Source organism: Parathielavia appendiculata (genome assembly GCF_033297405.1).
Source record: "Parathielavia appendiculata strain CBS 731.68 unplaced genomic scaffold N657scaffold_2, whole genome shotgun sequence".
Lineage (NCBI taxonomy): Eukaryota > Fungi > Ascomycota > Sordariomycetes > Sordariales > Chaetomiaceae > Parathielavia > Parathielavia appendiculata.
The window spans coordinates 391,318-419,312 of NW_026944221.1; the positions used below are offsets into that span (position 1 = coordinate 391,318).

A 27,995-nucleotide genomic window follows, 5' to 3' on the forward strand; every position below is an offset into this window, starting at 1 on the left:
GGTAAAGACTCAAGCGTTGCATGTTTCTAGTCTCTGCTCTCATGGACCGCCTACAAGGGATTCTTATGTGGGTTGCGCAAGCTGCTTCTATCTGGAAATATCAGAGCTCTTCTCGAGACCACCCCTGACACTTGTTCGGCTCCCCCCGATGACAACCGCTTGGGTTCGTGGGACTGTTGCTTCGAGGCCACCGATGCAAAGCAAATGCCGTAACGTTAAATGTAGCTGAAGTAGTCGATGTCGACCAGTCCCAGCGTCTTTCTCAAACGTCACTAGTCGTCCCTTTCCGCGGCTATTGCGACATTGCAGAGCCAACGATGCGTATATGTTGCCCGAGTATGCCCTGCTCCCACTCCTGCTCATTCCTCGGGACATATAGCCATGTGCCCAATATCGCTCGCAGGTCTTGTTCGGCGCGGTATCTCATCTCGTGAGACAACTTACCAAGTTCTATGACGATGGGTCGCACGTCAATCGGTAAGGTTGGTCCGGAATCTAAAAACGAATTTCTCTCCCCAGACCGGCCCGTTAAGCTATCAGATCTAAGCTTTTGTCAAATGCGTACGGTGACTTTTGCAACACTGCATAAGTGTGTGAAAGGTAGTTGCTTGCACCTTCCAGACCCCCGAGTAAATGCTTCGCCTTGGTTTGGATGTTTTCGAATCGTTGTTGGAACGTCCGGAATGTCAACATCGCTTGCGATAGGCCGTCAATGGCGAGTAGCATGCATACCTCCGGTACTTTTTTCGCACTGGCCGACGGCATCTGTTGCAAAGCTGTGGCAATCTGAAGACCGTCTGGCTCCCTCCCCATAAGCGATAGTATGATGATGGGGACATCCTGATATCCGAAGTACATTCCAGTCATGATAACATCCTGTGGGTTTACCAGTGGATTCCTCCTGGCTTCGAGTCCATGTCCGCGCGCAAATTTCGCGTCCCAGTTGCCATTGCTTCAGGAACGTGTCCCATCCTGCCTTGGCCAAGTTGTCGTTTTCCCTCCTGGCCTTGGAGTATTATAACGGATGTATCTGATCGTGTGGACGGCAGGAACACTGGATGAGCACTCATAGCCTGCCGCACGAAGGGGAATGAAAGGAGAGTTGCTTGCGAGGCCCCGTCGAACGATGGCTCAAAACCCGTCATGATCAACGTCACCCCCAATTGCACGACCGCGGCAGACCAACGGGATCCTCTGAGGCCAGTGAACTGCACGACGAATCTGGTGACGGCCAGTGTGGTCGCGACGATGGCGAAGGAACTAAACGTAGGGTTCCGGATATGTCAGCCAAACGCGTTGAAGTACAGGAGCACTGCCGCACTGATTGAGAAAAAAATACCGCCAGACCTTTTTGCTTTACCCGAACGTTGAAGACGCGAGAAATGAATGTCAAGGTTGTCAAGGGAGTTGAGAATGGCGAAAGATCCGAAATATGCTGATCGCCGACGGTACAAGCTTGCTGGACGTGCATAATGCACGTTCTTGCGCATGGCCGGAGTGCAACGAAATGGGTTTCCCATGCTGGCTGACTCTACAACGTGTCCGCAGAAAGCCACGCCAGCCCAGTGAAGGATAGTACCGACGAGGTAACAAGGATATCCGTACGTTGAGCCCGGGTTGGGGATTTCGTCCCAGTTCCAATAATAGGTGGCTAAGCCGCTGCACACTGGCGACACCAGCTGGAGAAGGCATCCCACCAAGGGCCCAAATCACTGTTCCGTTGTGGGAAGCGGTCGATTTGCTGATGTTTAGAGTGAGGTTCGGCGCGGCTCTCTTGAGATCAGAAAGCCGCGGCACGCGCCATCTGGGGTTCTTCGTTTCAACCTCAGATATTTCCAAGCGCTCGGCCCCTCGTCAAAAGGTAGAATCCTCGCATCGGCAGTGATGATGATCGGTAGGGACATCTGGGGCTGCCCGCGTAGCCGCACGATCTCTCTCCCCGTCCAGAGCTCGCATACTTCCAAGGATGTTGACGAAAGCAATTCCATTTCAGCAGTGGGCCTCTTCTCTGGCCCTGCAGTCAATGTCAGACACCGATATGCTTTCCAAACAGTGGCCACACCCAGCACTCTGGTAAGGTATGTTAGGTGCCGATTTACCTTCCGATGATGGCCTTGAGCCCTGTCACTCCACCAACTCGAATGACGCCGACGTCGATGGTCAAAATCCTAAGAGGCCCCATAGCCAGCAGAATGTTGCCTGCCCAGCCCATGCTCAATGAGAGGAACTGCTTGGTGACTTGCTCTCCGAACAAGGTCAAGAGGGGAACCAGGTCACTGAAAAGGCTGTAAGCAAAATCATTGCCGTCAAAGTCGCCCTCTGCAGGAGCCATTTTGTAACACTCATGGAGCCGGTCTGAGGGATGATGGCTTCGCGAGTCACTGAGGGATGGATAATAAGAGGGCGAGAGAGAAAGACAGAGTCCGGGAGGAACTTGCTCGGTCTATGGATAATCAACCGCCGGGCCTTGTTTCCAACCTTCTCCCCAGCACTGCTACCCTCGCCAGCTACCCCAGCTTCAGCTTTGTTCCGCTCTTGCATAGTAATGGGCAGTTGTGCATACAACTGTTATCAATGATCCAACAAACGAACCCTATGGATGACACCACCATTCCCTCCGCCTGTATGCACATAGTCTCATAGTGGAAGGCAGCTGGACGAGGAATCCCTCGTACCGTAGCCAATCAATTCTCGATATCTCCGTTATCCTGCACTTCTTCACAGCACAGGAGAGTACTGATGGGACTTGAAACCAGACGACAACCCGCTAACCCTGAAACGCGCTCAATGCAGTTCCAATCGGTGTACACTGACTGACCACGTTGCTAAAACGGGTAGTTGAGAGGGTGTTTTTCCATACTATTGTGGGCTATCCTAAGAGCGTGTCTCGGTACATACGAGCATGCTGTTGGGATCAAGGGGTGCGAGCGCTTCCGGACTTGGCAATTGGACATATCAAGGTTCCTCGGCGTCCAGCCCATACGGCCTGCCTGCGAACACCACTGGAAAAGCTTTGCTCCTCCTATTCTCTATATGAAGCCATTCTCACAGAGGACAAGCCTGCTGGGCTCTAGTATTATCGTAGCCTGGCCTTTGTCAAAGCATTTGGCCAAGACGGAGCCCCATCGTACCCCAGCAGTCAGCAGTACTCGTCTCTCTTCCATTTTTGCGGACTTCTCTCACATTCTAAGCAACTCTTCAAAGATTAGCGACTGGAGTGAGATTCGTCACGCCCCCCTTCGCCCCGGGCCCCAAGCACTCAATTACAGGTAATTTTGCCTTAACTAGGTACCTTGGTATCCTTTCCACCAGCTGCTCCAAACCTGTGGAGTTTTATCTCAACGTGTAACCTCCCAGCCAGCTCTGCGAGCCGCCGTTCCCGATGCCACCGACGGTGTATTTTGTCCCCCTTCGCCATTTCTAACAACTCTAGATGCCATAGCCGTTAAGCCGCTTCTCGATTCCAGATTCAACCGCCGGTCCAGTCACATCTAGGACTTTGAATCACGCCTTGTTTGACCGAGCCCATTGGAATAACGTACATGATAAGCGAGCCGGCCACTCTTCCACCGCTCAACAACAACTATCGTCAATTGTAACACATCAACACTAGGTACGAACTACAGTTATATTAGAAACAGCTGAGTCAGATGATTCTGCGGCCTCCTGGCACGTGCGTGCGTTATGGCCGGACTTGCCGCACACAACGCAGCACCGAACTTTCGTACGAGCTTCCCCTGCACCAGCACCATCCTCCTATGTTTTGTGAATTTCCTCCCAACCCACGGCTTGATAGTCTAGTGGATCCTTTTCATCTTACGCAGTAAGTGATCCCCCAAGCTGCACACGTGTTTTCTCGACTCTCCGGCGCTTGCTTAATACCTCGTTGGCCGTTCGAAGTGAAGCGTTCTCCATATGGAGGAAAGCTACCTCGTGCATCACAGCTATCGTACCCTTAGTAAGCTGGTCTATAGTAGCCAACACTGACGTCAAGAATCTGTCCCGATGGTCAGCAATGTGAGTCTTGATAAGTGTTGGGTGTGAATCAGCTCTCGGGGTTTGTAGGGTATCTGGAAGACCTGGGCTAAATAGTGCTGGGTGGCGAGTTCGGGGATATCGGCGTACGAAGCTTCATATCCAGCTTGGAAAGCACCCTCGCTGGATTATACGGTACAAGGCCAGTACATGTAAAGCCACCCTATATAGTCTTCTCCGTCATAGAGGCGAAGTAGGCCTTGTGGAAGGGCATAGAGGAACTCGAGCTTACTTACGGAAAACTCTAATGTTGAACATAGAAAGTACGCGTCGCGCGCGGAAAAATGGCTGGCTTGCTTATATGGCCGGTGCGCTAATGATGTACGTTATTTCCAAAGGACAAAAGTCAATCAGTTCAGCGCTCGTCTTTTAGGATCACTGTATCCCGTCTATACCGGTCATCCCAAGCGTTGAAAGCGCTTGACATAGGGCCAACAGGAACAAACTTGAAGCGCTGTTCGCAGCGGCCACAGTCACATTGACGGCGCCTTGCTTTTTCATCGTCTCACTCAAGTCCCTGGCTGCGACTTATTCCACGCCTCAAAGAACTGATCATCATACCTCCCCATGCACTTGACCTTGTCAGGCGGCCTCGCCTGCCACTCGATGCGCTCATCCCTCCACCCAGGCGCGCCCACCCACCGCGACGTATATCCCTTCTCCTCCTTGATCCTCCTCCCCGCCTCATCCGAATATTCCAAATTCACCACCGGCACGACCGCAATTTTCCCATACCCCTCCCACCACAAATCCTTACAAAACAACTGCGGCTCACCCTGCACACACTCCCCTTCCCGAACAGTCCTAAACCTCACCCCCCTTTCAACCACCGGCGCAGCGGAGAAGACCGCCGCGCCATTCCAGCACGAGAAAACCTGAAACGGCTGCCTTGCGGCAAACCGCTCGCGCGTCGCCGCGTCGTTCCAGAACAGGTTCCACGCCGAGTCCCAGCTGCCGTCGGGCGGTATCTCAAAGAAGGAGTCGCCGCTCATGCCGCGCGCGATCCACACGTCGTAAAAGGTCGGGTCGCGGCCGACGTAGGTCCAGTCCATGGCGCAGACCATGTCGGCTTGCAGGGTGAGGCGCTGGTGCAGGAGTTCGAGGATGTCTTCGGGGCAGATGGCGACGTCGTTGAGGAAGGTTATCGTGGTGGAGCTGGATTTGGTCGTGGTGGATTCATTAGGAAACATGGAGGTGGAGCGGTGGGCGTCGAGGAGGGGTTGGACGGCGAGGTTGCGCAGTTGGGCGAGAGCTGCGATACGGTCGCCTTGTTTTGGGTCGGTGGGCGTGGTGCTGAAGTAGTAGGTTATGCCGAGGGCTTCGAGCTCCGGGCGAAGGGCGGCCAGAACCTCACCGGTGCCGTCGTCTGAGTTGCCTTCGACAATGGAGAGGGCGCAGTTTGGAGGGCCGAGGAAGCGCATTACTTCGACCACGCTGCCGATGAGCCGGGGGAGGAGAGTGAGGCATTGGCGGAGGTCGAGGGCAAAGAAGTAGCGGATGGCTGGGTTGGGAGGTTGCTGGCTAGCTATCTGCAGATGCTGGTACCGGGATGTGTCCAGCTTGGGACACTCAAGATGAGGTAGGTGGGTTGCCTCTGGGCTCATGATGGCTTTGACGTGGGCTTCCATCGTTTCTTTGGGAAGAGTTGCTGGCGGTCGATGTTAGAAGGCATGCAAATACTGTGGCAGACAAATCACTGACCTGGATGTGTTGTAGTTGCCGTTGAGGCAACAGCCCCTGCGTCTGGTGGTGGTGGCGCCGTCTGCACCTTGTCCTGTGGCTGGAGCAAACCATGCTGTGGGAGAAAGCCGAGCTGGTCCCGGCGGACATAGAGGGTCAAGACCAGGAGGAGCAGGGACGTCGCTGGCCAGAAGAGAAACGCTCTGCGCATCGCGGATACACGTGACAAACCCGGCCAGCGGATGCGGGCCGGACGCGCCTCGGCTTGACCGCTGTGAGGCTTTCGAAGTGGTTCTTGAACTTTCCTTAAAGCATCCTATTTCGTCCAAGGTCAAAAAAAGGGAAACGTGACAAGACTTGCTGAGCTCTCCGGCGGTGATGTTGACTTTTGAAGAGATGACGTTCAGATTGATCAAACTTGGCGGCGTCATTTCTCTTGGCTGGTTGGTCTGGGGGGTCGTGATCAGCCAGTTAAGCGCCCATCACCCGCGAGCCAGGGGTTGAGACGGGTCTTGATTCGCCCAACATCTCAAACCCGTGAGCAGAATTAGATCTAGCTGCAAGCCACCCACGCCTACAAGCGCGCGGAACTTCGTGAGGCGCAGCGTTGCCTCCTGAATGGTGAAAGAGGTGCGCATTGTACCGTGCGTGTTTCGGTACATGAAGAACCTCTGCAGAAGCGAGGCCTAAGGACTCGAGGCGCTTCAGCCATGAAGGCTGATTGCTCGTCGACACCCATAATAAGGGAATGTTTGCTCTGGCCAACTCCGGATGATGTTATTTCTTCCTCATTTTGTCTGCTGGCTTCCTGTCACTTTTGTGTTGTTCATATTTGTCTTTCCTTGCTGTGTCGAGGCAGCTCTGCAAAGCGCTGACCCATCAGTCACTGCTCAAAGTCTCCGCGATTCGGATTAAACATCATCGCCATTCAATGCCCCCTTTCTTCCCTCAAGTGTTGCTCCTGTTTGGAGGCATCGAGCATACCTCCGCCCTTGCGCTCTTCGGCCGGCAACCGAACACGACATTGCCCCTCGATAGACGGCAGGGAACGGTCCTTGCTAGTATTACTAGGTTCTCGACCATCTTTTTCACCGGCGACGCTTCTAAAACCCGGACGGCCAACCCAGGATTTGACTGTCGCGTGGACATCTTGCACGACCTTTGGGGCTTCTGTCCCAGCTCAGTCATTGCGGCAACCGATTGTGGCTTGGCAGGGAGTTGCGTCGACAGCTTCAGCTGTTCCAAGGGATGCGGGTTTACCAACTCCCCTTTGACCACCTTCACCTGGTAAGTGCCGACAACTATGATCCCAAGCGGCACTGAGCGCAGGGACTGAGTAACAGCGGTCAGCTCCGAATCCGGCGCTCCTTTCTGCTCGACCGCTCTTCTAACTCTCTCCAACAACGTCGGCCCGTTCACCTACCTCGCCTGTGGCGCAGGCCCCAGTACAGACCGATACTTCGCCTTCACCACCACCGCAAAGCCATCATCTTCATCAGCCAAGCCCACCCCTTCAACTTCCACAACAACTTCTAGCAGTCCCCGAGAAACCGCTTCGACGCACACGGCGTCATCGACGGCCCAGTCCTCAAATCAATCCAGCTCCCCAAGCAACACCGCATCCCCAGCACCCGCCTCCTCCAACGAAGCCACCAGCGCCAGCAGCCCCAACAACACGGGCGCCATAATAGGCGGCACATTCGGCTGTCTCGCCCTCCTATGCAGCTGCATAGTCGTCATCTTTTGGATCCGCCACCGCAACGCCAGGAATGTGGGCTCCAAGACGCCAAAGACTCTGTTATCCAAGACCTCCAACAGCGGCAGGGACACACAGGACGATTCCGGCCATGACCCGTCGGCGCCGCCCCCCTTATACAAGTCCGCGACGTACCAACATGAAGTCGCCGAGTTGTCTGGCCGCGACTCGGCCGCGTATGATCCCAGTGGAGGAAATTGGCAGTTTGGGGTCGGGTCACGGTACCCGTGCAGGACGCCCGTAGAGTTGCCTGGTTCGGGATTTGGAGTGGGCGGAGGTAGCCGGGGATAAGTGAGGAATCGCAGAGGGTAACTCAAAGAATAATGTGGTTGGTATGATTGAAGAGTGAACTGTTGATACCCCAATCAGAGATCATTGGTGTACTGCATCACATTGAGTGGGCTAAAGTACAGGTCCAGTACCTTGGCATGATATTTCAGGTCGGCCTGGCCGGTTATTAAATGTATTGAAACTTGTACGTGCTGGTAGCGGCGCATTCTGTACCTTAACAAGTTTATCTCAATAATTCATGCTGCAGCTGTTCCTCCCAAAAAAGGGCTCTGTCCCCATTAAGCAATCCTCCAATGCCCTCCGTTCAATCATGATGGCGATTAGAAAGCAAAAGAAATCATGATGGAAAACTCCACCAAGAAAAAGATTTGAGAGAAGCTGCGGCTAACCGCATGTACTATAACCTCATTTGGCGACTGCAAGATCTTGCTGGCTGTCCGAGAGGTGTCGAGATTACCATTATCCCCAGGTTGGAGATATTCCGTTCTTCATTGCACATTAGATTTTGAGCGAATGGGACACCGCGTTGCGAGCAGGTGCTCGGTCCTCCCTTTTTTGGCGGTACTGTCCTGCCATCCAGATTTTGCAGCTTCCTAATCAGGTACCGATGGGTCGGGAATAATTGTTAGGAAGTTCCGGTATGATGGTGGACGAATTGTTGAGAATAGAACCGCACGTGGCAGGGAAGCGGACCGCTAGCAATGTTGCAAAAACGAACAAGAAGAGGGTTTTAGCCAGGGAAAGGAATTAATGGAATATATTAAGTTGCATCCCGAGTGCTTGACCTCCTCCGCCTGAAGTCTTGGAACTCAGCCTACTCTCGTACCTACCTTACATAAAGGTATCTTATCTTCGGTCCCTATCTCCGGAGGTAATGGCACGATTACTTCTGCTCAGCCTGGCTGTGGCCGGCTCGGTCGCCGCTAGATGCAACCCCAACCAGAAAGTGCTCTCTTGCTCCGCCGAGGCACAGTCGGGCTTGGTAAACTCGTGCGAGGTCGAGACTTTCGGCGGTCTGGTCCTCTCCACCCAGTTCTGGGACACATACACGGGGCTTGAGTCCGAAGGGCAGCTGCTCCCCCGGAAGTCGTGGACCCTGCACGGCCTGTGGCCCGACTTCTGCAACGGCTCGTGGACGCAATACTGCGACCTCAACCGGCAGTACGACCCCCACCCGTCGCCCAACACCACGACTGGCACTCCCGACGGCACCCCCGTTCCGCCCTACAACGGCCCGACCGTGGACACGTTCCTGACCGCCCTCGGTAAGCCGGGCCGCGCCCTTCTCGACTGGATGAACAAGTTTTGGATCTCCCAGAACGAGCCCAACGCCGTTCTCTGGGCCCACGAGTTCTCCAAGCACGCCACCTGCTTCAGCACCTTCGCGCCCTCGTGTTTTTCTCCGGAGGCCCTCGACAAGCACAGCGACCTGCTGGACTACTTCTCGGCCTCGGCCGACTTCTTCAAGCGGCTGCCCACCTACGACTGGCTCGCCGCAAAGTCCATCAAGCCCAGCAACTCTACGGGCTACACGCTCGCCGACATCCAGTCGGCACTGGCGGCCGAGCACGGTGCCAAGCCCTACATCGGCTGCTCTGGCCCCCGGTACAACCAGACCGAGGCCGGTAAGGGTTCGCTCGACAACGGCAGGACGGTGCTGACCGAGGTGTGGTACTACTACCATGTCTATGGCCCGGTGCAGGCGGGCAAGGGCAAGCCTGTCGAGGCCGACATCAACGGCGGCAGCGTTAGCAGCTGTGCCAAGGCGGATGGGGCTGTTTGGTACTATGAGCGGGCTTCTGGGTCGGAGGGGGGCAACTAAGGAGACTGAAGGTATCATAGGTTCGTGACTCTGTCATTACGAAGGCGGTTAGGAAGTTCTCTCTGGTTACTCAATGGCAGGTTGTCGGGATATCATAATGCAAAATTGTGTATACATAATACGTTTTCGTCTGTAGGCGTCATGAATAATCCGAGAAACGCCTTGAGAATTCTGTACAACAATATCCAAGCACCAAATTGATGACGAAGAGCAAGGATCCCAGCTCACCGGTCGGATGGGGTCTTAACTTTACTCCCTCCTGAATGAAAAGGTAGCCGAAGAAGGATGTGAGCATGGAGCCTTCGACATGTCCATCTGAGGAGGGATTGGAAGGCTGGCCCCCTCTCTCAGTGTCTGGGAACGGCTGCAGCAGGCTGAATAGGTGGTTGGCCAGGCGGCATTTGCATGAACACTTGGTTCTGCATCTGCTTTGGCAGGACGAACTCGAGCTGCTGGTATCCAGCCGGTATCACAGAAACGGGCTGCATGACATATATGGTCCTCGGCATGCTGTTCCGTGTGTGGGTTTCGCGGCAGGCGATGACGAAGAGCACGAAGTGCACGATTCTGAGATTACATTTCGTCAGCAACGTCTGGTTGGCATCCCTGGGAAGAGTACGTCAAACCTACACTGTAAGCCCGACAAAGGCAACGAGGGCCCGGCCCTTCCCCAAGACCTCTCTCTCCAGAGCCGCATCCTCAGGCGTGGCTTTGGACGGGTTGTAGTTGTATCGAGTCCCGTACTGGGTATAAGAGGAGCCACTATAATCCAGGATGTAAGAACCTGCATGGCTCATGAGACCTAGCACGCCCAGCATGAAGCCGACGGTGAGCCAGCCGAGCCAAAGTATCAGGTCGATAGCGACGACGGCGCCGGGATGGATGCCCCGGTTTCCGCCCCGTTTGAGAATGCAGAGAACTTCGGCGATGTCCCAGATGAATGTGACGGCAAGCTATGAGAGACAAGTCAGCGATTTTACTCTAGTATGTTAATCTAATCAGGTGAAAACGGCAGGCGTACGCCGGGAACCACCATAATCAATATCAACCAGGCGATATCGAGACGTGGCATGGTCGACAGCGACCCCCCGATTCCTGCAATGACGACTAAAAACACGAGCGACGCCGCTCGAAGAGCCGTCTTGGACTTCCACGTCTCCGGCGGGGAAACATATTCCGGCGGCTTATCCTCCATGCTTGCTATGGTTGAACTGAACAGGCTAGCAGCATGGAGTAAGTGCTGTGCGATCAGTTTTTATTCCACGAAAGTGCTGTGGTGCATTCCCTCGCACCTGCTGTGTGCCCCTTTTTGGGTCGCCAAGGGTAAGGTAGGCAATCTTAATTAACACCAGGCTTGGAACTTGTGGGTGGGTCCTTTCCGTGTCTCCGGCGACTCACCCGGGGGGGATTTCAGATTCTGCTTGGCAGGCACAACTGACGAGGAGGATGTGGGGCGAGGGGCCTGCCTGCCTCGCACGTGAATGGTTTCCGAAACCGACAAATCGGTCAAGGCAAGGCAACATGCTCAGCCGCAAGAGGCTGCGCATCTGCAGCGGGCTTTCAGGGTGATGTGTGGGAATCTCCCCAATTCCGCACAGATCCATCCCGATAGTCGATAATGGCTGCCCCCCCTTCGCGCTGGGCATGGCAGGCAACATCATTATGTTTGTCGATTTTACTTGGGGGGTGTTTCTGGGCGCACACGCCATTTACCAGTCACACACGGGCACCAGCGATGGTGAACGCGCTTCTCCAGATCATTGCACGCGACGTCAGCTCCCTGGGCGAAGCTGTCCTGGTGGAACAGGCGCAATCCGAGACCCTTCGCTCTCTTGCCTTGGAGAACAAACGACTGACCGAACAGATGCTCGTGGCTCTCGAAAAGCTGAAGGTCAAGGGCGCCAATGGTCGGTTGAGGTCGTTGAAGGCGGCCCTGAAGGATGCCTAGAGTCGCAGTGAGATCAACGGCCTCGAGCAGAGACCGTCGAAGTGCAGTCCAAATCACCGCCCACGTACAGCATCTGATGGGGTGAGGCGGTCGTTCTTCCATTTCTACGTGCTCCTCAGACTAGCACGACACGGCGTCTTTCAGGAACAAGCTGTCCGAACTCTCCGTCGCTATCTACTCTCTCGTCCACACAAACGATCTTCAGGTTGGACGTGAAAAAGGTGCTAGCCATGGACAGAACGATCAATGACATACTGCAAGCCACCAAGGAGTCGCATTCAGGTGAAGGACACGGGCGCAGGGCTCACGACCACTTGCAGGTCTCATCGGGCCTTAGTGCCCAGGGCCAAACCATGGCCCATGAGCAGGATCTTCTGAGCAGCCTTCACTCTGTCACGATTGAGGCTCGGCACGAAAAGATCGAGAAGGCACACGCCGTCACGTATGATGGACTTACTCTGATGCCCTGCCGGATGGTACAAGAACCCGATTTGTCCAGTGGCTCGAGCACGGCGATGGCATCTTTCTTGCATTCACGACAAGTCAGGATGCGGAAAGTCGACCCTGATGAAGGTCATCTGCAACCATGAAGAGACACGAGCACACCTCAGGAGCCTGGATCGCGCGTCACCCAATGTCTCTAGAGGAGCTTCAATTTAGGCCGTTTGAAGAAAACAAGGACGATGCAAATGGCGGCCGCCGCCTGGTTCCGCAACCTGAGGTCGATGAGAAACTCAGGTACGAAGCAGACCTGATGGAAGCTCATTACGGCCAGCAGGGTGGGGGCGGACTAAGCACAAACAAAACCCCGAAGTTGGTCATAGCCAAGTATTTCTTCTAGAATGCCGGTTCCAAAAGCTGCAGAAATCTCAAGAGGGTCTGCTGCGGTCACTCTTGTTTGAGACTCATCGACAGTGCCCCGAACTGGTCGAACACGTTCTCTTCAGACGCGGTCCCAATACCGTGGCTTGCATACCAATCCCGGCGAGATGGAATCACCACCCTTCGCGGCATCAGCTTCCTGGTCTTTTGAGGAGTTGATGTTGACGCTCGAAGACTTGATCAATGTGAGAATTTCGGCCGCTTTTCGCTTCCTCATTGACGGATTGGACGAGTTTAAACCGGATAATAATAAGGCATAGTTATCGGAACCTGACTAACACGCTGAACCGCATCGCAAAATTCCCAAGCGTCAAGAGTTGTGCATCGAGTAGGCCGTGGGCCGTCTTCATGGATGCTTTCAGGTCTACATCGGGCCTACTATCTGAAACTTGAGGACCTTACTCGGGGAGATATCCGCTGCTACGTTTCGGACAAGCTGCAGGAACACGACCAGCTCACGCTGCTCATGAACCATGATCCCGGCTACGAGAATCTTATCGAAGAAATAGCCATGCGAGCGCAAGGTGTGTTCCTTGGCGTCTACTTCGTCATGAACAACCTTCTGGATGGGCTCACCTATGACGACTCCGTGGAAACAATGCTGCGGCAGCTCGACCAATCCCCCGAGTACCTCCAAAGACTTCTTTCTCCACATGATTGAGTGTATTCCGCCGTTGTATCGACGCCAGGCTGCGCGGACATCTCTTATCGCCATGGAGGCGCCTCGCCCTCTGTTCTTGATTCTTCACTCCTCCTTGGACGACATCGAAGCGGATCCGGACTTTTGAGGCCTCAGTTGCCACTCTAAAACTCCGAGCTGGCATTCAGACATGAGCGTATGCGACGCCAACTGGAGGGACGGACAAAGGGGCTCCTCGAGGTCGTTGATCAATCCGTCCCCGACCAGCAATTCGTACCTCGGCCCTCGGGTTGATTTCCTGCACCGCACCGCGATGGATTTCTTACGGTCATCCACCAAGGTGCAGTGCTTCTTGACTAAGGGACAGGAAGACCTCGGCAAAATCTGGCTCCTCGTGTGTCGAGGTATCCTGGCTGAGGCCAGATATGCCCCGTGGCTCTCGACCCGGGCCTGGTCGGAGAATACGATACTAGACTTAGTCTGTTTCGAAATCACGGCCCAAGACTCGCCCCAGCTAAATGAATTTCTGCGCGAGTTTATGCACTTCGGCGAGAAGGCGCTTGATGACACCAACCTACCTTAGTCAGTGCCATCATTGAGCTCTTCAAGGGTGTGAATAGCGCAGCTATTCTGAGAAAGCGCGGTCTGGCCTTTCCTAGTAATGATGACGGCCTAAGCATGCTTGAAACATACGTATGCATTTATGGTCTGCTGGAATTTTTGAAGGAGATGGATTACGACGCGTTGGAGCAATGGCGGGTTGAGATCCCGCGCAAGCAGGTTCAGCTGTTGTGGGCTGCGCTCGCCGACTTCGAGGGCGCTCTAGAGCGGCAGCATAGTGTCGTCGTGTACCTTCTTGACCGTGGTGCGGACCCAAATGCAGGGAGCTCGTTATACCGGCAGCTTTGTCGGAAAGGTTTCATCGACTCATCCACCCCAGGGCCGACAGCAGCTGTGGGAGGCTTCACCCTTCGGTACATACATGAGCATGCTGTACTCGGCTGGCCCCATAGCGGAACAGAACATGCACCGTGTCTTCCAAATTATCATGGCTCCTGTCGCCCATAGTGCCGACCTGTTTGCACCTCTCGAGTGGGCTCCTAGCCTTGGCCAGAACCCCCCAACCACCGCCCAGGCCGTCACCATGAAGCGTTTCCCGAGCCATCTGGCTGAAAGAATGCTCCAGAGCGCATCGCAGTCTATGACCCCAGCATCACTTGGAGGGGGCCAAGCCACCGCCGAGTTGAAACCATAAAGAAGCCGAGTCCCAAGTAGAAGCCACGCTGAAACTTCGTTTCCGTCAAGGACAAAATCGATTTCCGGAATCGGGCCGCAGGGCAGCGCTTCCCTCGGGCCTTAGACGACTGCTGCGTGTTTGGAACGGATAGCATACTGACGCGGACTTTCTGCTATCTATCGTCTGGGCAACTACCTCACCTTCAAGCAGCAACGCCCACAAACAGCGGTAGCAGCCCCGGTCACAATCATTTCCATGACACCCAAGCTTCACCCGCCGCCATCAAGAATCAATGACCAGTCGGCTCACAAACCCCCTCAGTCAAGCCCCATACTCGTCACAAATGCTGTCCTCGTCACGGGAAACACCTAGTTATTCACAATCGCAACAGCCGCCAGCGTCAGGACCGTGTGGCTGATTACAGTCACAGTGCCAGACTGCCAGTGGCGTAGACAAACATGAACGCAACGAAGGCATCCCCCGCGTTGGGGATCGACCAAGGTACAATACAATACATCACTCCCGCTTTTTTATTTATATTTTTTTCTTTTTATTTATTTTGTTTACACCAGAACACTCCTTCCACCATCCAGCAGCCGATCCCAATCCCGGCTCTGATGCATTTCTAGCACTGAACCCAGTCTTTGGTCTCTGTGTTTTCCTCATAATTTTTGCTAGTACTTGGCAGCATAGGAGGGAGGTTGGGCCCCGGTCATGCTCTCCGTGCCGTTCTCAAACGTGATCTGCACTGACGTCGTACGCGTAATCCGATCCTTGCCCAGGATGTCCTCCTCGCTGTTGGACAGGCTGTTGAGCCTCGCGCGCTGGGACGGGGACGTGGGACTCTTGAGGTCCTTGAGCGCCATGCTCGAGCCGCCGATGGTGCGCACGGCGCCTCGGGATCCGCCGCTGTAGCCGTTGTTGTTGTGGTAGGCCGAGTTCTGGAGCGACGTGATGTGAAAGAAGCGCGGGAACCACCGGCGCATTAGCCCGTGCAGGGGTGGGATGGTCGCCGTGATGATGGCCAGGTTGCACTCGACGGTCGAGTAGACGAAGCTGATGTCGTAGGTCGGGTCTGGGCCCGGATTCGGGGGCGGGTAATACATTAGGTAGAGGGCGCGCATGCGGAGGATGCTGAAGATTGTGACGCTGGATTGCAGGATTTCGTAAGTGGATGTCTGACTTTGGATGGAAAGAGTGAGGCTGGAGGAGCTTACATGATGCCGGAGCACAAGAGGCAAATGAGGATAATCTTGAGCTTTCTGGGGATTTGAAGCCCAATGACGATCTTGACCGGGATGGCCAGCACGAGAACATCGGTGAGGACGGTCAGGCCTGACGTGATCAGATACTGGTAACTCTCAACGTTACACACTCCCGGGACGGTCCTGTCCCAGTACTTGTGGACCGGCACGCAGGTGAAGATGGAGGCGAACAGAACCGCGATCAGGAGGGCAATGTTGGACCAGTTGAGAACGTGTATTAACCGCCGTAGCAGAGGCTGGTGACCACCAAGTCTAAGCAAGAAGAAGAGGACGGATGATTTGACGAGGCCCAACTCCGGGTTGTAGAGCATGACCACTATGTAGTTCAGGATCAAGCCGAGTCTGGGATCGTATGGGGTCGTCGGGAGCTGCCAAACGTGGACACCGATGTACTGCAGCTTCATCATGGCGTACGAGAAGACGGCTTCGGCCGCTGCCAAAAGCTACAGAAACAGAGGGTGGGTTAGTTAGGCCATGATCGTCTAGTTTGCGACTTCCGGCGGGCGACGTACTGTGGCCACAATGATGAAGCCATCGTCCAGCCCGAACGTCTTTGTCTTTGCGCGGTCGTAGACGCGCAGCCCCACGAGCAGCAGTGACACGACCGGGAAGAAGATGATAATAAACAGGCCAAACTGTTGAAGGCCTGTCGTCGGGTAGCTGGAGAGGTCCAGTGATTGTTGCGGTAGCACAAGGGGAACGGTGGCGTTTCCGGCCTGTCGGGCCAGCAGCAGCCCCCCAGGGATCAGCTGGGCCATGGGTGCAGCAGATCGAGGGCAGATCCGGGGCAGATCATCGATGACTGTGAAAATCAAAGAAACTAGATCTGCGATTGGAGACGAACAAGCTGTGAGTTAAATCCAACCTGACGTCCATCGCACGGCCTCTCCCAACAGCTGCATCCTGCAATGACCTGCATGTCTCAGCTCTCCGGTGGCCAAAACGTCGAACGATTACCCGTGTGCTCAGAAGAGAGACACGGGATTTTCCATTTCGCTTCTCTTGCAGCCACATCCGGTACGTGTACCTGAGTGCTGAGGAGTCTCCCGAGCCGCCCTCCCGAACCGCACCACTTGCAACAACCCTCCGGTTCGCCTTCCTATTGGAGTTGTTTCTACGACGTTGCTGACTCTGCCAAGAAGACCAGAAAATCCTCCTCGATCTTGGCTGTCAGGGGTCGGACCGGGCTCGAAACAAGACTTGTTCAAACAGACACATCAAACAGAGCATACCAGCCGAGGCTGGAGACGACTTTCTGTGAAACAAGGCAGGTAGTTGCTCAATAGGGGAAGCGTGGCAGACAAGGTTCCGACGACTATGCAGTGGCATTCGACTGTGCTCACCATAGGTATAATACCTTCTCTCCTAGTCTCTGAGAGGATGCAGGCTAGGGAATCGGAGTTTATCCACCAGGACTGCGCCGCACTAATGCAGCGCAAAGGTCCTCCTTATGGTTTGACCTATCGGGCCGCTCCCTTAGCGGGGAATCTCCGCACTCATACTACATTACACGGATGGCAGGCAGGGGACGGAGTTCAAATTCTGAGAGATCGGCTCATGCAGTACAAGCCGTGGCTCGCTTTGGGATCATCGCGACTTGAACACTTCCCAGGCCATAGGAACAACTTGACAGTTGTCGTCGTCTCCATACCCACAGGTCACAACGTTACCGGGGAAAGAGACGTGTACTTGTCCCTACAGTGTAATCATTCCGAGATACGCTAGCAGGCCACAAGCTCCTGCAGCTCCTCCGGGCCCTCGGGTTCTATGGGCCGAAATTAGGACATTGTGGACGTGCATAGGCTATATGATACACTAGTATTCTCCGGTTTAACGTAGCCGAATAACCCCTGTCCGATCCGGCCGACTGCCTCTTTGTTATCGCCTTTCCTTTTCACCTGTCCCCACGCCATCCATTGATCATGTTCATGACCCCTGAGCAGCCTCATTTCACCCCGAGAGTGGACCGCCAACACACGTGGGTTCGGATCCTACCGGCCCATCCTATCCGTACGGCCAAGCAGAACCTCAAAAAGGGCCACTCGGTTTCTCGGTTCTCGGCTGCGATCCCCTCCCACCCTCCCTCTCTGACCTGCACACACACATTGTTCTGGTGTGGCGGTCCAACTCCAACATGATGGCGTCGTTCTCTCACCGCAGTCGCTCCTTCTTGGCCGGTTTGGCCCTCACGTTCCTTTCCGCTTTCAGTTTTGTGTCTGCTTCTTCGGCCGACCGGTGCAACGGTAGCATTTACGACTATGTGGTCGTCGGCAGTGGGCCCGGAGGCGGCATCGTCGCCAGCAACCTCGCCCAGGCCGGCCACAGCGTCCTGCTGATTGAAGCCGGCCGCGACGCCAGCGACGATGTCTCGACCTATGTCAATGCTCTCTACTACCCCCAATCCCTGGACTTGCAGTGGTCGTTCTGGGTGAAGCATCATGAGGATCCCGAGGCCGAGGGCCGCTACCGCCTGCTGACCTGGACGCTGCCCGACGGCTCGTTCTGGATTGGGCCCAAGTTTCAGGCGCCCGCCGGCGCGACCCTCAAGGGTGTCTGGTACGTGCTAAGCAGGAGTTATCATGTGTGTTGTATGACGGCTAACAAGAAGATGCAAGGTACCCTCGTGGCGCTACCCTAGGCGGCAGTGCCATTGTCAATGCCATGGCATCTGTGCTTCCCAACGACGCGGACTGGAACAAGATTGCCGAGCTGGCTGGTGATTCTTCTTGGTCGTAAGTAAATGGCTCAGCACCCTGGGTTTTGATCCAAAGCCCAGTCCACCTGCACTTGGCAGCTAACATGATAAAACAGAGCTGAGAGCATGAGGAAGATTTTTGTCAAGATCGAGAAGAATCTCTACCTGCGGGCCAACGAGTCCAAAGAGGGCCATGGCTTCGATGGCTACCTGAAAATGGGCCAGGGCGATTCGAGCTACTATCTGCAGGAGCCAGGCCGTCTTGCCTTGTTGTCTCACCTCGCAGAGGACCTCGTCGGTCACGCTGTGGACGAGGCCACGGCACTCGACCTCCTCGAGCGCGATGCCAACTTCCTCGGCGCCTCTCGTGATAAGTCGACCCAGCCGTACGGTCTCCCCAACCACAACAACAACAAGGGCCGTCGCTGGACTTCGCGCGATCTTGTCAAGGACACCGTGGCCAAGACCCCCAAGCTCAAGCTGGCCCTCGAGTCCCTGGCAACCAAAATTCTGTTCGACAAGAAAAACGGCACCCCCAAGGCCAAGGGCGTCGAGTACCTCGAGGGAGCCGGCGTGTACGGGGCTTCGTGGCAGTACAACAAGGCCACGGCCCCGAAGGGCACCAAGAAGCTCGCTTTTGCCCGCAAGGAGGTTATTATCAGCGGCGGTGTCTTCAACACGCCCCAGCTTCTCCAGCTCAGCGGCATCGGCGACAAGAAGCTCCTGCGCTCTCTAGGCATCCCCGTGGTCTCGGATCTCCCCGGCGTCGGCGAGGGCCTGCGCGACAACCAAGAACTCCCCGTCGCCGGCCTCAGTCCCGTGAACATCACCTCCCTGCCCGGCGATCCCGGTTGGGCCAGCTGCACCTTTGGCGCCCCTGGTGACCCGTGCCTCGCCCAGTTTGAGCAGGGCACGGGTCCCTACACTCTGCCCAGCGGCAACTCCGAGTGCTCTTTCCTGAAGACGGACCACAGCCCTGATGGAAACCGCGACGTCATCACCTTTGCGTAAGCCAACCACCCTGACTTATTGGATTCTGGGACAAACATCAAGGCAAAGCTAACCCCCAAACTCCCCCAGCCCCCCCGGCGTCTTCCGCGGCTTTTCCCCGCCAGCCAGCAACTTCCCCTTCGCCGACGGACCGCAGACCCTCTGGCGCAGCCTGGCGCGCATGAACGTTCAGAACACGGCCGGCTACGTGCGCATCAAGTCGACCGACCCGACCGACCCGCCCGAGATTAATATCCGGCAGTACGAGTCGCCCCAGACGGGCGACGTCGACCTGGGCGCCATGGTCGACGCCGTGGCCTGGGTGCGCCGCAATATGATGTCGCTACCCGCACCCTACGGGCCTGTCGTGCCGACCGAGCCGCCGTGCAACGCCGGGCTGGACGCGAGGGGTTACTGCAAGGACCCGGAGGAGGACAGGAAATTTGTGTACGAGCAGACTTTTGGACATCACCCCGTCGGCACATGCAAGATTGGGAAGGCGGGGGATAGGATGGCTGTTGTGGACGGCAAGTTTAGGGTCTTTGGGGTTAAGGGGCTGCGCGTTGTCGATGCGAGCGTTTTTCCTGTTGCGCCGGGTGGGTTCCCTGTCTTGCCAACTTTTATGGTTGGCCAGAAGGGCAGTGAGGCCATTCTTGCGGATGCTTAGAACGGTCATGTGTTTCGGTCTTATAATGTAGACAATGGATTGGAGGAGGTTCGCACCCGAGGATGTAGCTGCCTTACGGGTCTAATAGATCATTGTCTCTTAGGTATTCAGTTTGTGCATCGTGGCATGGATCTCCAGGCCAAGCAGCCTACCACCAGTACTCAGGTCTTCTTGAGGATGGTCGGGGCCGGTAACTTCTGCTTGGGACGCTTTGAGCTCCCGGACTTGAATCAAACCGCTAAGGTTGCATGCATGAGTGTCATTGTGCCAATGACCTGCACTAAGCCGGCAAAGCCTCTTCCCAAGCCGGCCGATCCACTATCGCTAATCGGGAACTATAGAATCCCTACAGAATGACCAATCTGAACCATTTAGTCGCTCTTCCTGTGAGCTTTAAGACCCAGAGAGGATACTTCGACCGTCGTTGTCACCATTGCCGGTTGTGAAGTGGGTTCACGGTCAACTACTGTTGTACAGGCAGAGGAAACTGGTGATGCAGGTGCAGATGAATACGGTGTTGAAGGCGGTAGATGAAGATGGAAAAGCCTACTGGGTTGGAAGACCTGGGCAAGCAGCCACATATAGATGTAGATGCAAACTGCCTCAAAGGCAGGACGGTCTGCAGAGTGCCTTGACGTAGGCAAACGCCTATAGGCAATCCTCACAACACCTGTTAGAAAGGCAACAGCCATGAATGCACCGCACTGTAGTAGGTACCAAAAGACGGGCAACAACTCAATTGATAATAATCCTGGTGTCTGCGTTGTTCCCAAATTTGTTGCAGGCCTCTGCCTAACCCTCGGAATCATGGTGCCAAGCCATTTGTCACCCCTGAACTACCCTCCCTGACCACCTGTCAAATCCAACAGTTAGCTACCGTAGTTATAACAAAATGAAGTTTTCACGAAATTCCCATTCCTATTCTCATAGATATATTATACGCTTATGGTCACTGTCCTTATGATTATATCATATGCCTATGGTTATACTTATATTATACGCCTCTGCTCTAGTAATTAAGGTCTAGTTGCACGCCCATTCATGTAATCTAGCTCTTACTCTTGTCAAAGCAATATCAATCTATACGAGTTAGCCAGACTTTGGGTAGACCCGTCACAGTATAATTACTACCGCCTTCTATGAGAAAGGTCTTGCCCTTGCTCCTATTCAGCATGACCTTGGACGCCGCTTTCCCAACCGCTTCGTTCGCAAGGATACACCCCAAGACAATCTTTCAAGGCTGTCTGTCGAAGCCGAATCTGTGTCGGCCAAGCTGCGCACGTACCAAGCCAGGGAGGAACTTTGTCAGGGTGTGTCTCGACATCTTGCTGCCGTCCGGGCACGGCTTGGCTCCAGAGCGGCCCATCCCGGCCGGAGCAATGATAGGCTCTTTAGGCCAGACTACCTTCACAAGCACCACGACGCTGCCCTGTCTTTCGAGTGTGCCCGAGACGTGACGGCCGTTTGCTACCAGGCCATTGAGAAGGGCTATGAGGGGCTCGGATGCAGTCAGCAACCATTGGGTATTTCCCCTCGCCGCCGACCGGACCATATATATGCTGGACCCTGTTATGGACTTTGGTTTTTTTTTGGCTCTGCGACACCGTCATGCGTTCTGGGAGAGACCGCGACGACATCGCTGACCAAAACGGCATCTTGGCTTTCGAAATGGAGGGCGCGGGTATGTGGAAGATGCTGCGTGCTTCTTCACGTCTGATTGTCAAGAGCGTGTGCGACTACTTGGATAGCCATATGAACAAGATGTTCCAAGGTTATGCTGCTGCGGTGGCAGCGGCTTCAGCCAAGGCTCTTCTCGAGAGTTGGACTGCATGTAAGTGAGCCTGGGCGGTGATCTACCGCGGATATTTATTTCATTAGCTTCTTCTTTCCCCAAGCCTCTCTGGCACTGGATATATCTTGCTTTTGCCATTTGCCTGTCTATGAATGCTGCTAAGCTCTGTGTAAGGCCTGCCTACTGATCCCTGGGCCTGCAGCCTCTCTATTTCAGACGAAGACCACCGAAGAGCAGGAGGCCACCATTGACTGCCAAAGAATTCAGAGTGCTGAACAAACTCAAAGCATTGCCATGATCATTCAGATTGGAAAGATCGAAACCCACGCTGAGTTCCGGGCACTTGCTTGCGAGTGGTTCGTCGGGCACGGCATCTTCCGCGGCTGGTTGGAAGGTTTCGGAAGCCAGCACAGGGCTCTCTGGGTATCTGCAGATCCTAGATGCAGGAAGTCGGTGCTAGCCAGGTACCTTGTCGACGATGTTTTCTCGACCAGTGAAAGGAGGACGACGTGCTTCTTTTTTTCTTCAAGGACGACGAAGGTGCCGGGGAAATTCTCTGCATTCTCGATACTCTCGACGAGTGCCGATTGGAGGACAATTCAAAGCTCACCAATGCCTTGATTGACCAATGACACATGACCAAGGCACCGACTCTAAAGTTTCCGCTCAAAGGCCGTATGGGACTATCCGACGGAGTTTTCAACTTCCAGACGCCCCAGACCTCGCTGTTATTCATCTAAGTGGAGAGAACGAAGCGGAAATGGAACAGATAGCTAAGGATATTGATATATTCATCAAAGGCAGGGTTCGGAGCATCGGAGCCTGACTGATGCTCGGTGAGAAAGAGCAAGAACTCCTCAATCGCGGTTTCTTGAGTGTCCCGCACCGAACCTATCTGTGGGTGTATCTCACTCTCAATTTAGTCGAGAATGATGACCTCGGAGAACATCAACAAGGGTAGGATACGAAAGGCTACTTCGCAGACGCCGAGATCTGTTCGATTCGGCCGTCACATCGGTCATACGCAGACGTTGACCTCGCTTCCGATGAGTGGCTTCGCGAACGGCTGCGGGATATCTGCGGTCTCTTTGTGAGAGTCATCCATCGATTCGATGATCGATCTGCTTCACCAAACTGCCAAAAAATTCCTAGTTAGGGACGACACAAACCACAAACCCCTCGAAACATGCAAAGAAGAGAGAGGGAACGCCCTAAATCTGAATTGGAGCCATATTTCGGAGACGTCCGAATCACACCGCATCCTGGGCGAAATCCGTCTCTGGAACCTGCAGTTTCCTGAAGTACACAAGGACATACCGGGCTCTTTCACCCGACGTCTGCGATATGTGAAGGACTACCAGTTCCTCGAATAATCTATACTACATTTGGGTTGCCACCTGGGTACACCACATGTGACAATTGACGAGCAGATGACAGAGGCGATACTGGACCTCTACCTTCAATGTGATCGATATTGTCTATTTTGGTTCCGATTCCTACCGGATTACGGAACACACACCGGGTCAAGAATCAACATTACAGGCCTTCCTTTACCTATAATCTCATGGCGGATGAACCAGAGAGAACCTTGCTCATGATTGTCTCACCGTTTGGCATTGTCCCTGTCGTGGAGGCTCTCATCAAGACCGGCCGCAGTGGCGACCTGCTAGCTACGGACAATCGGGAATCGACCGCATTGTCCTGGGCTGCAATGTATGGCCACCACGAGGTAGCCAGGATATTCATCGATTCTCAGCTTGGCGTGCTCAGATATCTAGGCTGGCGAGGACTCTGGAAATCGAGCACCGCTGAGGCTCCGGATAACAATGGGGAAACCCCCATTATGCACGCCGCGTGGCATGCGTCGATCGGGTCATGACTGCGAAGCCATAGCTCAACTTCTTTTGGACAGAGAAGCCAATATAACAGATGCGAAGAATGAACGGGCCGGTGGGGGAGGGTGGCGGGGACACGGCTGTTCAAAGCTTGCCAGCACCATGCCGGTAATATGGCGGCTCTTCTACTTCAGAACTGCGCCAATGTGGACAGCCGGAAAAGTTCTGACGACGAAACGCCACTGATGGTCGCGGTTGAGTATGGACCGGCGACCACCATCCACATGGGCAGCTGTTGCTCGCGTACGGTGCCGACGTTCATCTCAAAACTACGAATGGACGCACCGGGTTTTGGATCGCCTATTAAAAGGGCCGTCTGGACGTTGTCAAACTTCCGCTCGATGTCAATTCAAAGGATGCATCCGGAATGTCCGCCGTAGATGAGGCTTGGGTGAACCGTCACGGAGCTATAGCCCGATTCCTCGTCGGCCACGGTGCAGAAGGTCGGTATCGGAGATACGTTCTTAGGTGGGTCAACGCAATCGTGCGGCTTTTGATATACTCTCTGGGGCCGCTACAGGTAGATGCCGGAATGGGATGACTGCCCTGCACTCAGGGCGATTGTGAGCTCCGGGAGCAGAGAGAATGTCGAGCTTTTCTTCGACCAGGGTGTAAAAATCGACCGTGAGGACTATGGAGAACAGCACTCTCTTATGCCGCCGGTGGTTGGAGAGATCGGAGATCCGCTGAGCTGTGTTGGAAAGGGGCGCAGGTGAACATGTGAACTCAAAGAACACCGCGTTTTTCTGGGTTACCAACAAGGAGGTTGACCCTTTTGTTGCCCAGATGTTGATTGAGCACGGGGCTGATGTCAACGCAACGGACAGGGAGCGCAGGACGCCCTTCACGCTGGCTTGTGTTAATACGAGATGCCCGCTGACTGCAGAGCTTCTGTGTGACAAGGCGACCGGGATGGATTGATGGGCCTCGGGGTAAGTTGATGCACAGACCAGAGCTAATAAGCACTTCTTCGTTTTCTTTCCTTCTTCTCTTTCAGCTTGCTTGTTGCGCCGTTTGTGTAACTCCTCAAACTCCTGACTGCGGCCACCCCAGAAATTAGTAGTTAATCATACATCATAGTCTCATCAAACGTGCCATCACCGCCTGCAATAACTTGATCACTCCCACCGGGCCAGCACACAATCGCTACCGATCACTCCACTTTGACTCGTCCCTCACCATCCTCCCCCTCGTCACCTTCCTCCTCGTCCTCCATCGCCCAATCCCGCCACCCCTCTCCGCGCACCCAACTGATCCCCTTCCTCCACGCTCCCTCCCGCACCGCCTTCGCATCCCTCTCGTACACCACGCCCGTCAGCATCAGCGCCGCAGCAAACACCCACACGTCCCCGCCCTTCATAGCCCGCCACCACCTCCTCTTGACCCCAACCTTCCACAAGGTCTCGACACTGACCTTGGCACTCGCCAAGAACACCCCCCTACTCCCCGGCCGGCCCTGCTGAAGCAGCGCCCACAAGCCCGCAGCGAACCCACCCAAAAAGAACCGCTGCGTTGGCAAAAAGGTGCGCGGGAACCACGCCTGGAAGAAGCAGATGGACGACCAGGCCGTGGCGAGCGAGCCCGTCAGGAACCCGGCCGTGCGCAGGGCCGACGAGACCAGGTTGCGCAGCGTCGACACGGGGAAGTGGTACAGCGCCGAGAACCTGGGCAGGAGCATGGCTGAGTAGACGACGACGAGCAGGCGCGTGAGGGGCGGGAAGGAGTGCAGCCAAAAGGTGAGGAACGTGCGGGTGCACGAGGGGTCGGCCGGGTGGAGCGTCGCGCACGAGAGAGCCGTGATGAGCGGGTGGGCGCCCGAGGTGATCGGGGAGATTGGGGAAAGAGAAGCCGGGAGGATGTCCTCTTTTGTGGGGAACAGCACGGGAGGGATGAAGGCTCTGTATTGCAGAACCATTAGCGGTCTGGATACGGGGCGGAATGAAGGTGGTTAGGGGGGAGGGAGACTCACGGCCAGTTGAGACGCGCCATCTGGGCGAGACTATCAACGATGTCGCCAGGTTGCGGCCACCTCAGACCGGACGGATAATCCTCTGGCCTGCCCTGCAGATAAGCAGCTGAGTTGTTGAGGACCAAGTTGCTCCAGAACTGGACAACGCAAGAATTAGTAACGGTGTTCCTCGCTTCAGAATCTCGCAAAATCAACTCACCGAGGGCAAGATATCCCTATCAAACACCAGCGCATGCAGCAGCTGCCCAAACGCAAACGGCTGCAGCATCCAGCTGCCCCACCACGACGGCCGCGGCCTCTTCGTATCCGGCCTGCCGCTGACGCCCTTGATCCATCCCCACACCATGCCGTTTTCCTCAGCGCAGTTCCACCCGAACTCGAGGGCACGAAAAATGGTGTACAGGGCGATGGTCACGCGCAGCGGCCGACTTGGGTATACGCCCAAGGCGAGGCCGGCCAGGGAAGCGCCGACAGCGGGCGCGTAGGGTGACGTCAGGGCGCCGGCCGTCTTGGGGTTGCGCAGCCGGAAAGGGGCGGCCGATGGGTCGAGGAGGTGGGCGCGCAGGCGGTTGAAGAAGCGGAAGAGGATGCGGTACAGGAGCAGGATAGTGCTGAGGGACAGGGAGAGGCGGAGGGTCGGTGACTTGTGCAGGGGTTGCTTCTTTTCAGTGGTTGATGCGGCACTGGAAGCAATCATATCAGCTTGTCTGGCCCAATCCGAGAAACCCAAAGAGAAAGGGTGGTTTCAACATACTCCTGCTTCTTCCACATCAACCTCGCCGACGCCACCCCCCAGAGCTTCATCAGCGCGCCAGTCGCGACGAACACGCGGATCGAGTGCCGGATTGCCCGCGCATTGTAGTCGTCGTCACGACGCACGGCAGCGGCCATCTCCTGCTTGCCTGCTTTACCCTTTTTCCTTCCGGGACCCGCCGTGTCCGGTAACTGAGCTGGCTTAGGGGGCCCTATCATCCTCTCCACCGAGTCCACAGTTGGCGCCCGGTTCTTGAGTGCTCGCGATCGGGAGATAACGTATTTGTGAAGCGTTGCATATTCTCGTGCCGAGATGGTGTAGCGGAGCGCGTTGCGGAGGATGGGGTCTGATGTCGACCTCGCGGTCACGGATGGAGAGGTGCTCGAGCCTGAGCTCTTGGAGCATGGCCCGCCAGCCCGCGAAGCCATGTTGTTCCGTATGCTCGTGCGTGTGTTGTCGATGACGTGTCCAGACGATGGATGGCCAAGACGTTAAGCCGTGACGACTACTATGTAGAATTCCACCCCTTGGATGTGCTCGGATGAATGCAAATCCAGCTCAGACCCTTGAGTATTCTTATTACGCGCGTCGCAGCCCGTCCAGGAGCGGTTTCGGTAGACTATGAGAGCAAGCCACGCGCAGGCAGGCGGGCTTATTTATAGGAGATGGTCCTTGCCGAACAACAAGGAATGAAAATGTCGGTGGTTGATGTTGACGGGACCAGGATCCGGTGCGTTGACCAAAGTTTAATTGCGCGACGTGCACATGCCTCGGTTCCGAGGTTTGCCAAGAGTTGGATGAAGGGCTTCCCCACACCCCACAATTCAGGGTGCAGTGCCCCTGTCAATGACGCACAGAACCAGGCTCACGGCTCACAACAGTGCCCAGCAGGTAAGGTACTGTGCAAGTACAAAGCACTAGGCAAGGAGGAGTCACTCCTCTGTACGGACAGGATGCAAGATGCTCCAAAGTTCCTTTGCACCACGGCAATTCCGGAATATTCGAACAAAGCACATTACCCTGTCACTCTACAAGAGGCATATCAAGATCATACACTACCAATATTAACCCAGATACAGCCCATCACGCCCAACCAACGCCGCCTTCATGCCTGGATATTTATAGGTCTTGAGAGTTCAACCTGAGTTTATGTTTTCGTACCATAAGGCATAGCATAGCCTTGCCCTTTCAGCCCCATGCGGAAGTTTATACCCTTGACAAAACTCTATCATCAAACATATTAACTCCTGTTCCCCCTCACCCAATCCCAGGCACCCTGACAACATCCATGTTCGCAGGGATGCTGATCAAAGCAGGTGCGAGCCCTTTCGTGGCCCTTTGGCCGGGGGATATGTGCAGAGTGGCGGCTTCAGCGTGCAAGATCCAGAGGGACGACCAGTCAGCGCCTAAATCTGACAGTCTGCATCATCCGTCTCGATCAGCAATAACAAGAAGACCCCCCCCAGGCCCCGCGCATCGGCTACCACAAATGTTTTGCCCAAAATAACAAACCAGCAGCTCGAAAAGACCGGCAGACCCCAACGGTCAGCGCGTATGAATAACGGAAACTCCCAAGCATGAAACATGGGAAAGAGATTAGAAAGCCATATCATGCTCATCCCTCTAGCCCGCCCAACACCACAAGGGCAGGCGATTTTGTGTAACCGAATGACTCCA

General features: G+C 55.1%; 11 protein-coding genes across 11 annotated transcripts; 6 read left to right on the forward strand and 5 right to left on the reverse strand.

Moving 5' to 3' along the window:
- Window positions 1–884: 884 nt before the first annotated feature.
- Window positions 885–2,332, reverse strand: N657DRAFT_653213 (uncharacterized protein; the record flags this gene model as incomplete). Its single annotated transcript, XM_062794382.1, has 6 exons — window positions 885–976; window positions 1,139–1,221; window positions 1,453–1,659; window positions 1,798–2,014; window positions 2,063–2,070; window positions 2,100–2,332. 6 exons carry the CDS (start codon window positions 2,330–2,332, stop codon window positions 885–887), a joined length of 840 nt encoding a protein of 279 aa, XP_062650565.1.
- Window positions 2,333–4,287: 1,955 nt separating this feature from the next.
- N657DRAFT_588451 (glycosyltransferase family 69 protein) lies at window positions 4,288–6,195 on the reverse strand. The gene is made up of 2 exons (XM_062789845.1): window positions 5,737–6,195; window positions 4,288–5,683 (listed from the first exon to the last, which is right to left on the reverse strand). Exons 1-2 carry the CDS (start codon window positions 5,924–5,926, stop codon window positions 4,545–4,547), a joined length of 1,329 nt encoding a protein of 442 aa, XP_062650566.1. The 5' UTR covers window positions 5,927–6,195; the 3' UTR covers window positions 4,288–4,544.
- A 451-nt stretch (window positions 6,196–6,646) lies between these two features.
- Window positions 6,647–7,216, forward strand: N657DRAFT_566866 (uncharacterized protein; the record flags this gene model as incomplete). The annotated part of the gene is made up of 2 exons (XM_062788456.1): window positions 6,647–7,002; window positions 7,066–7,216. Coding segments are annotated over 2 exons (507 nt in total), but the record flags the coding sequence as incomplete, so codon positions are not given.
- A 1,273-nt stretch (window positions 7,217–8,489) lies between these two features.
- Window positions 8,490–9,759, forward strand: N657DRAFT_640656 (ribonuclease T2). Its single transcript, XM_062792011.1, has one exon. It carries the CDS (start codon window positions 8,637–8,639, stop codon window positions 9,582–9,584), a length of 948 nt encoding a protein of 315 aa, XP_062650568.1. The 5' UTR covers window positions 8,490–8,636; the 3' UTR covers window positions 9,585–9,759.
- A 172-nt stretch (window positions 9,760–9,931) lies between these two features.
- Window positions 9,932–10,779, reverse strand: N657DRAFT_677529 (uncharacterized protein; the record flags this gene model as incomplete). Its single annotated transcript, XM_062795996.1, has 3 exons — window positions 9,932–10,151; window positions 10,215–10,537; window positions 10,606–10,779. 3 exons carry the CDS (start codon window positions 10,777–10,779, stop codon window positions 9,932–9,934), a joined length of 717 nt encoding a protein of 238 aa, XP_062650569.1.
- A 338-nt stretch (window positions 10,780–11,117) lies between these two features.
- N657DRAFT_687204 (uncharacterized protein) lies at window positions 11,118–11,609 on the forward strand (the record flags this gene model as incomplete). The annotated part of the gene is made up of 2 exons (XM_062796877.1): window positions 11,118–11,491; window positions 11,563–11,609. Exons 1-2 carry the CDS (start codon window positions 11,203–11,205, stop codon window positions 11,607–11,609), a joined length of 336 nt encoding a protein of 111 aa, XP_062650570.1. The 5' UTR covers window positions 11,118–11,202.
- A 923-nt stretch (window positions 11,610–12,532) lies between these two features.
- Window positions 12,533–13,160, forward strand: N657DRAFT_176099 (uncharacterized protein). Its single transcript, XM_062786095.1, has 2 exons — window positions 12,533–12,599; window positions 12,675–13,160. The coding sequence occupies exon 2, from the start codon at window positions 12,767–12,769 to the stop codon at window positions 13,073–13,075; it is 309 nt and encodes a 102-aa protein (XP_062650571.1). The 5' UTR covers window positions 12,533–12,599; window positions 12,675–12,766; the 3' UTR covers window positions 13,076–13,160.
- Window positions 13,161–14,916: 1,756 nt separating this feature from the next.
- Window positions 14,917–16,314, reverse strand: N657DRAFT_653219 (uncharacterized protein; the record flags this gene model as incomplete). The annotated part of the gene is made up of 4 exons (XM_062794383.1): window positions 14,917–14,965; window positions 15,045–15,440; window positions 15,509–15,999; window positions 16,069–16,314. The coding sequence occupies 4 exons, from the start codon at window positions 16,312–16,314 to the stop codon at window positions 14,917–14,919; spliced, it is 1,182 nt and encodes a 393-aa protein (XP_062650572.1).
- Window positions 16,315–17,415: 1,101 nt separating this feature from the next.
- N657DRAFT_588467 (GMC oxidoreductase) lies at window positions 17,416–19,908 on the forward strand (the record flags this gene model as incomplete). The annotated part of the gene is made up of 4 exons (XM_062789846.1): window positions 17,416–18,112; window positions 18,172–18,288; window positions 18,368–19,258; window positions 19,332–19,908. Exons 1-4 carry the CDS (start codon window positions 17,691–17,693, stop codon window positions 19,906–19,908), a joined length of 2,007 nt encoding a protein of 668 aa, XP_062650573.1. The 5' UTR covers window positions 17,416–17,690.
- Window positions 19,909–21,785: 1,877 nt separating this feature from the next.
- On the forward strand, window positions 21,786–22,359 carry N657DRAFT_176149 (uncharacterized protein). Its single transcript, XM_062786096.1, has one exon. The coding sequence runs from the start codon at window positions 21,995–21,997 to the stop codon at window positions 22,319–22,321; it is 327 nt and encodes a 108-aa protein (XP_062650574.1). The 5' UTR covers window positions 21,786–21,994; the 3' UTR covers window positions 22,322–22,359.
- Window positions 22,360–24,563: 2,204 nt separating this feature from the next.
- On the reverse strand, window positions 24,564–27,043 carry N657DRAFT_661151 (uncharacterized protein). The gene is made up of 4 exons (XM_062795083.1): window positions 26,319–27,043; window positions 25,764–26,247; window positions 25,565–25,701; window positions 24,564–25,493 (listed from the first exon to the last, which is right to left on the reverse strand). The coding sequence occupies exons 1-4, from the start codon at window positions 26,744–26,746 to the stop codon at window positions 24,749–24,751; spliced, it is 1,794 nt and encodes a 597-aa protein (XP_062650575.1). The 5' UTR covers window positions 26,747–27,043; the 3' UTR covers window positions 24,564–24,748.
- Between the last annotated feature and the right edge of the window lie 952 nt (window positions 27,044–27,995).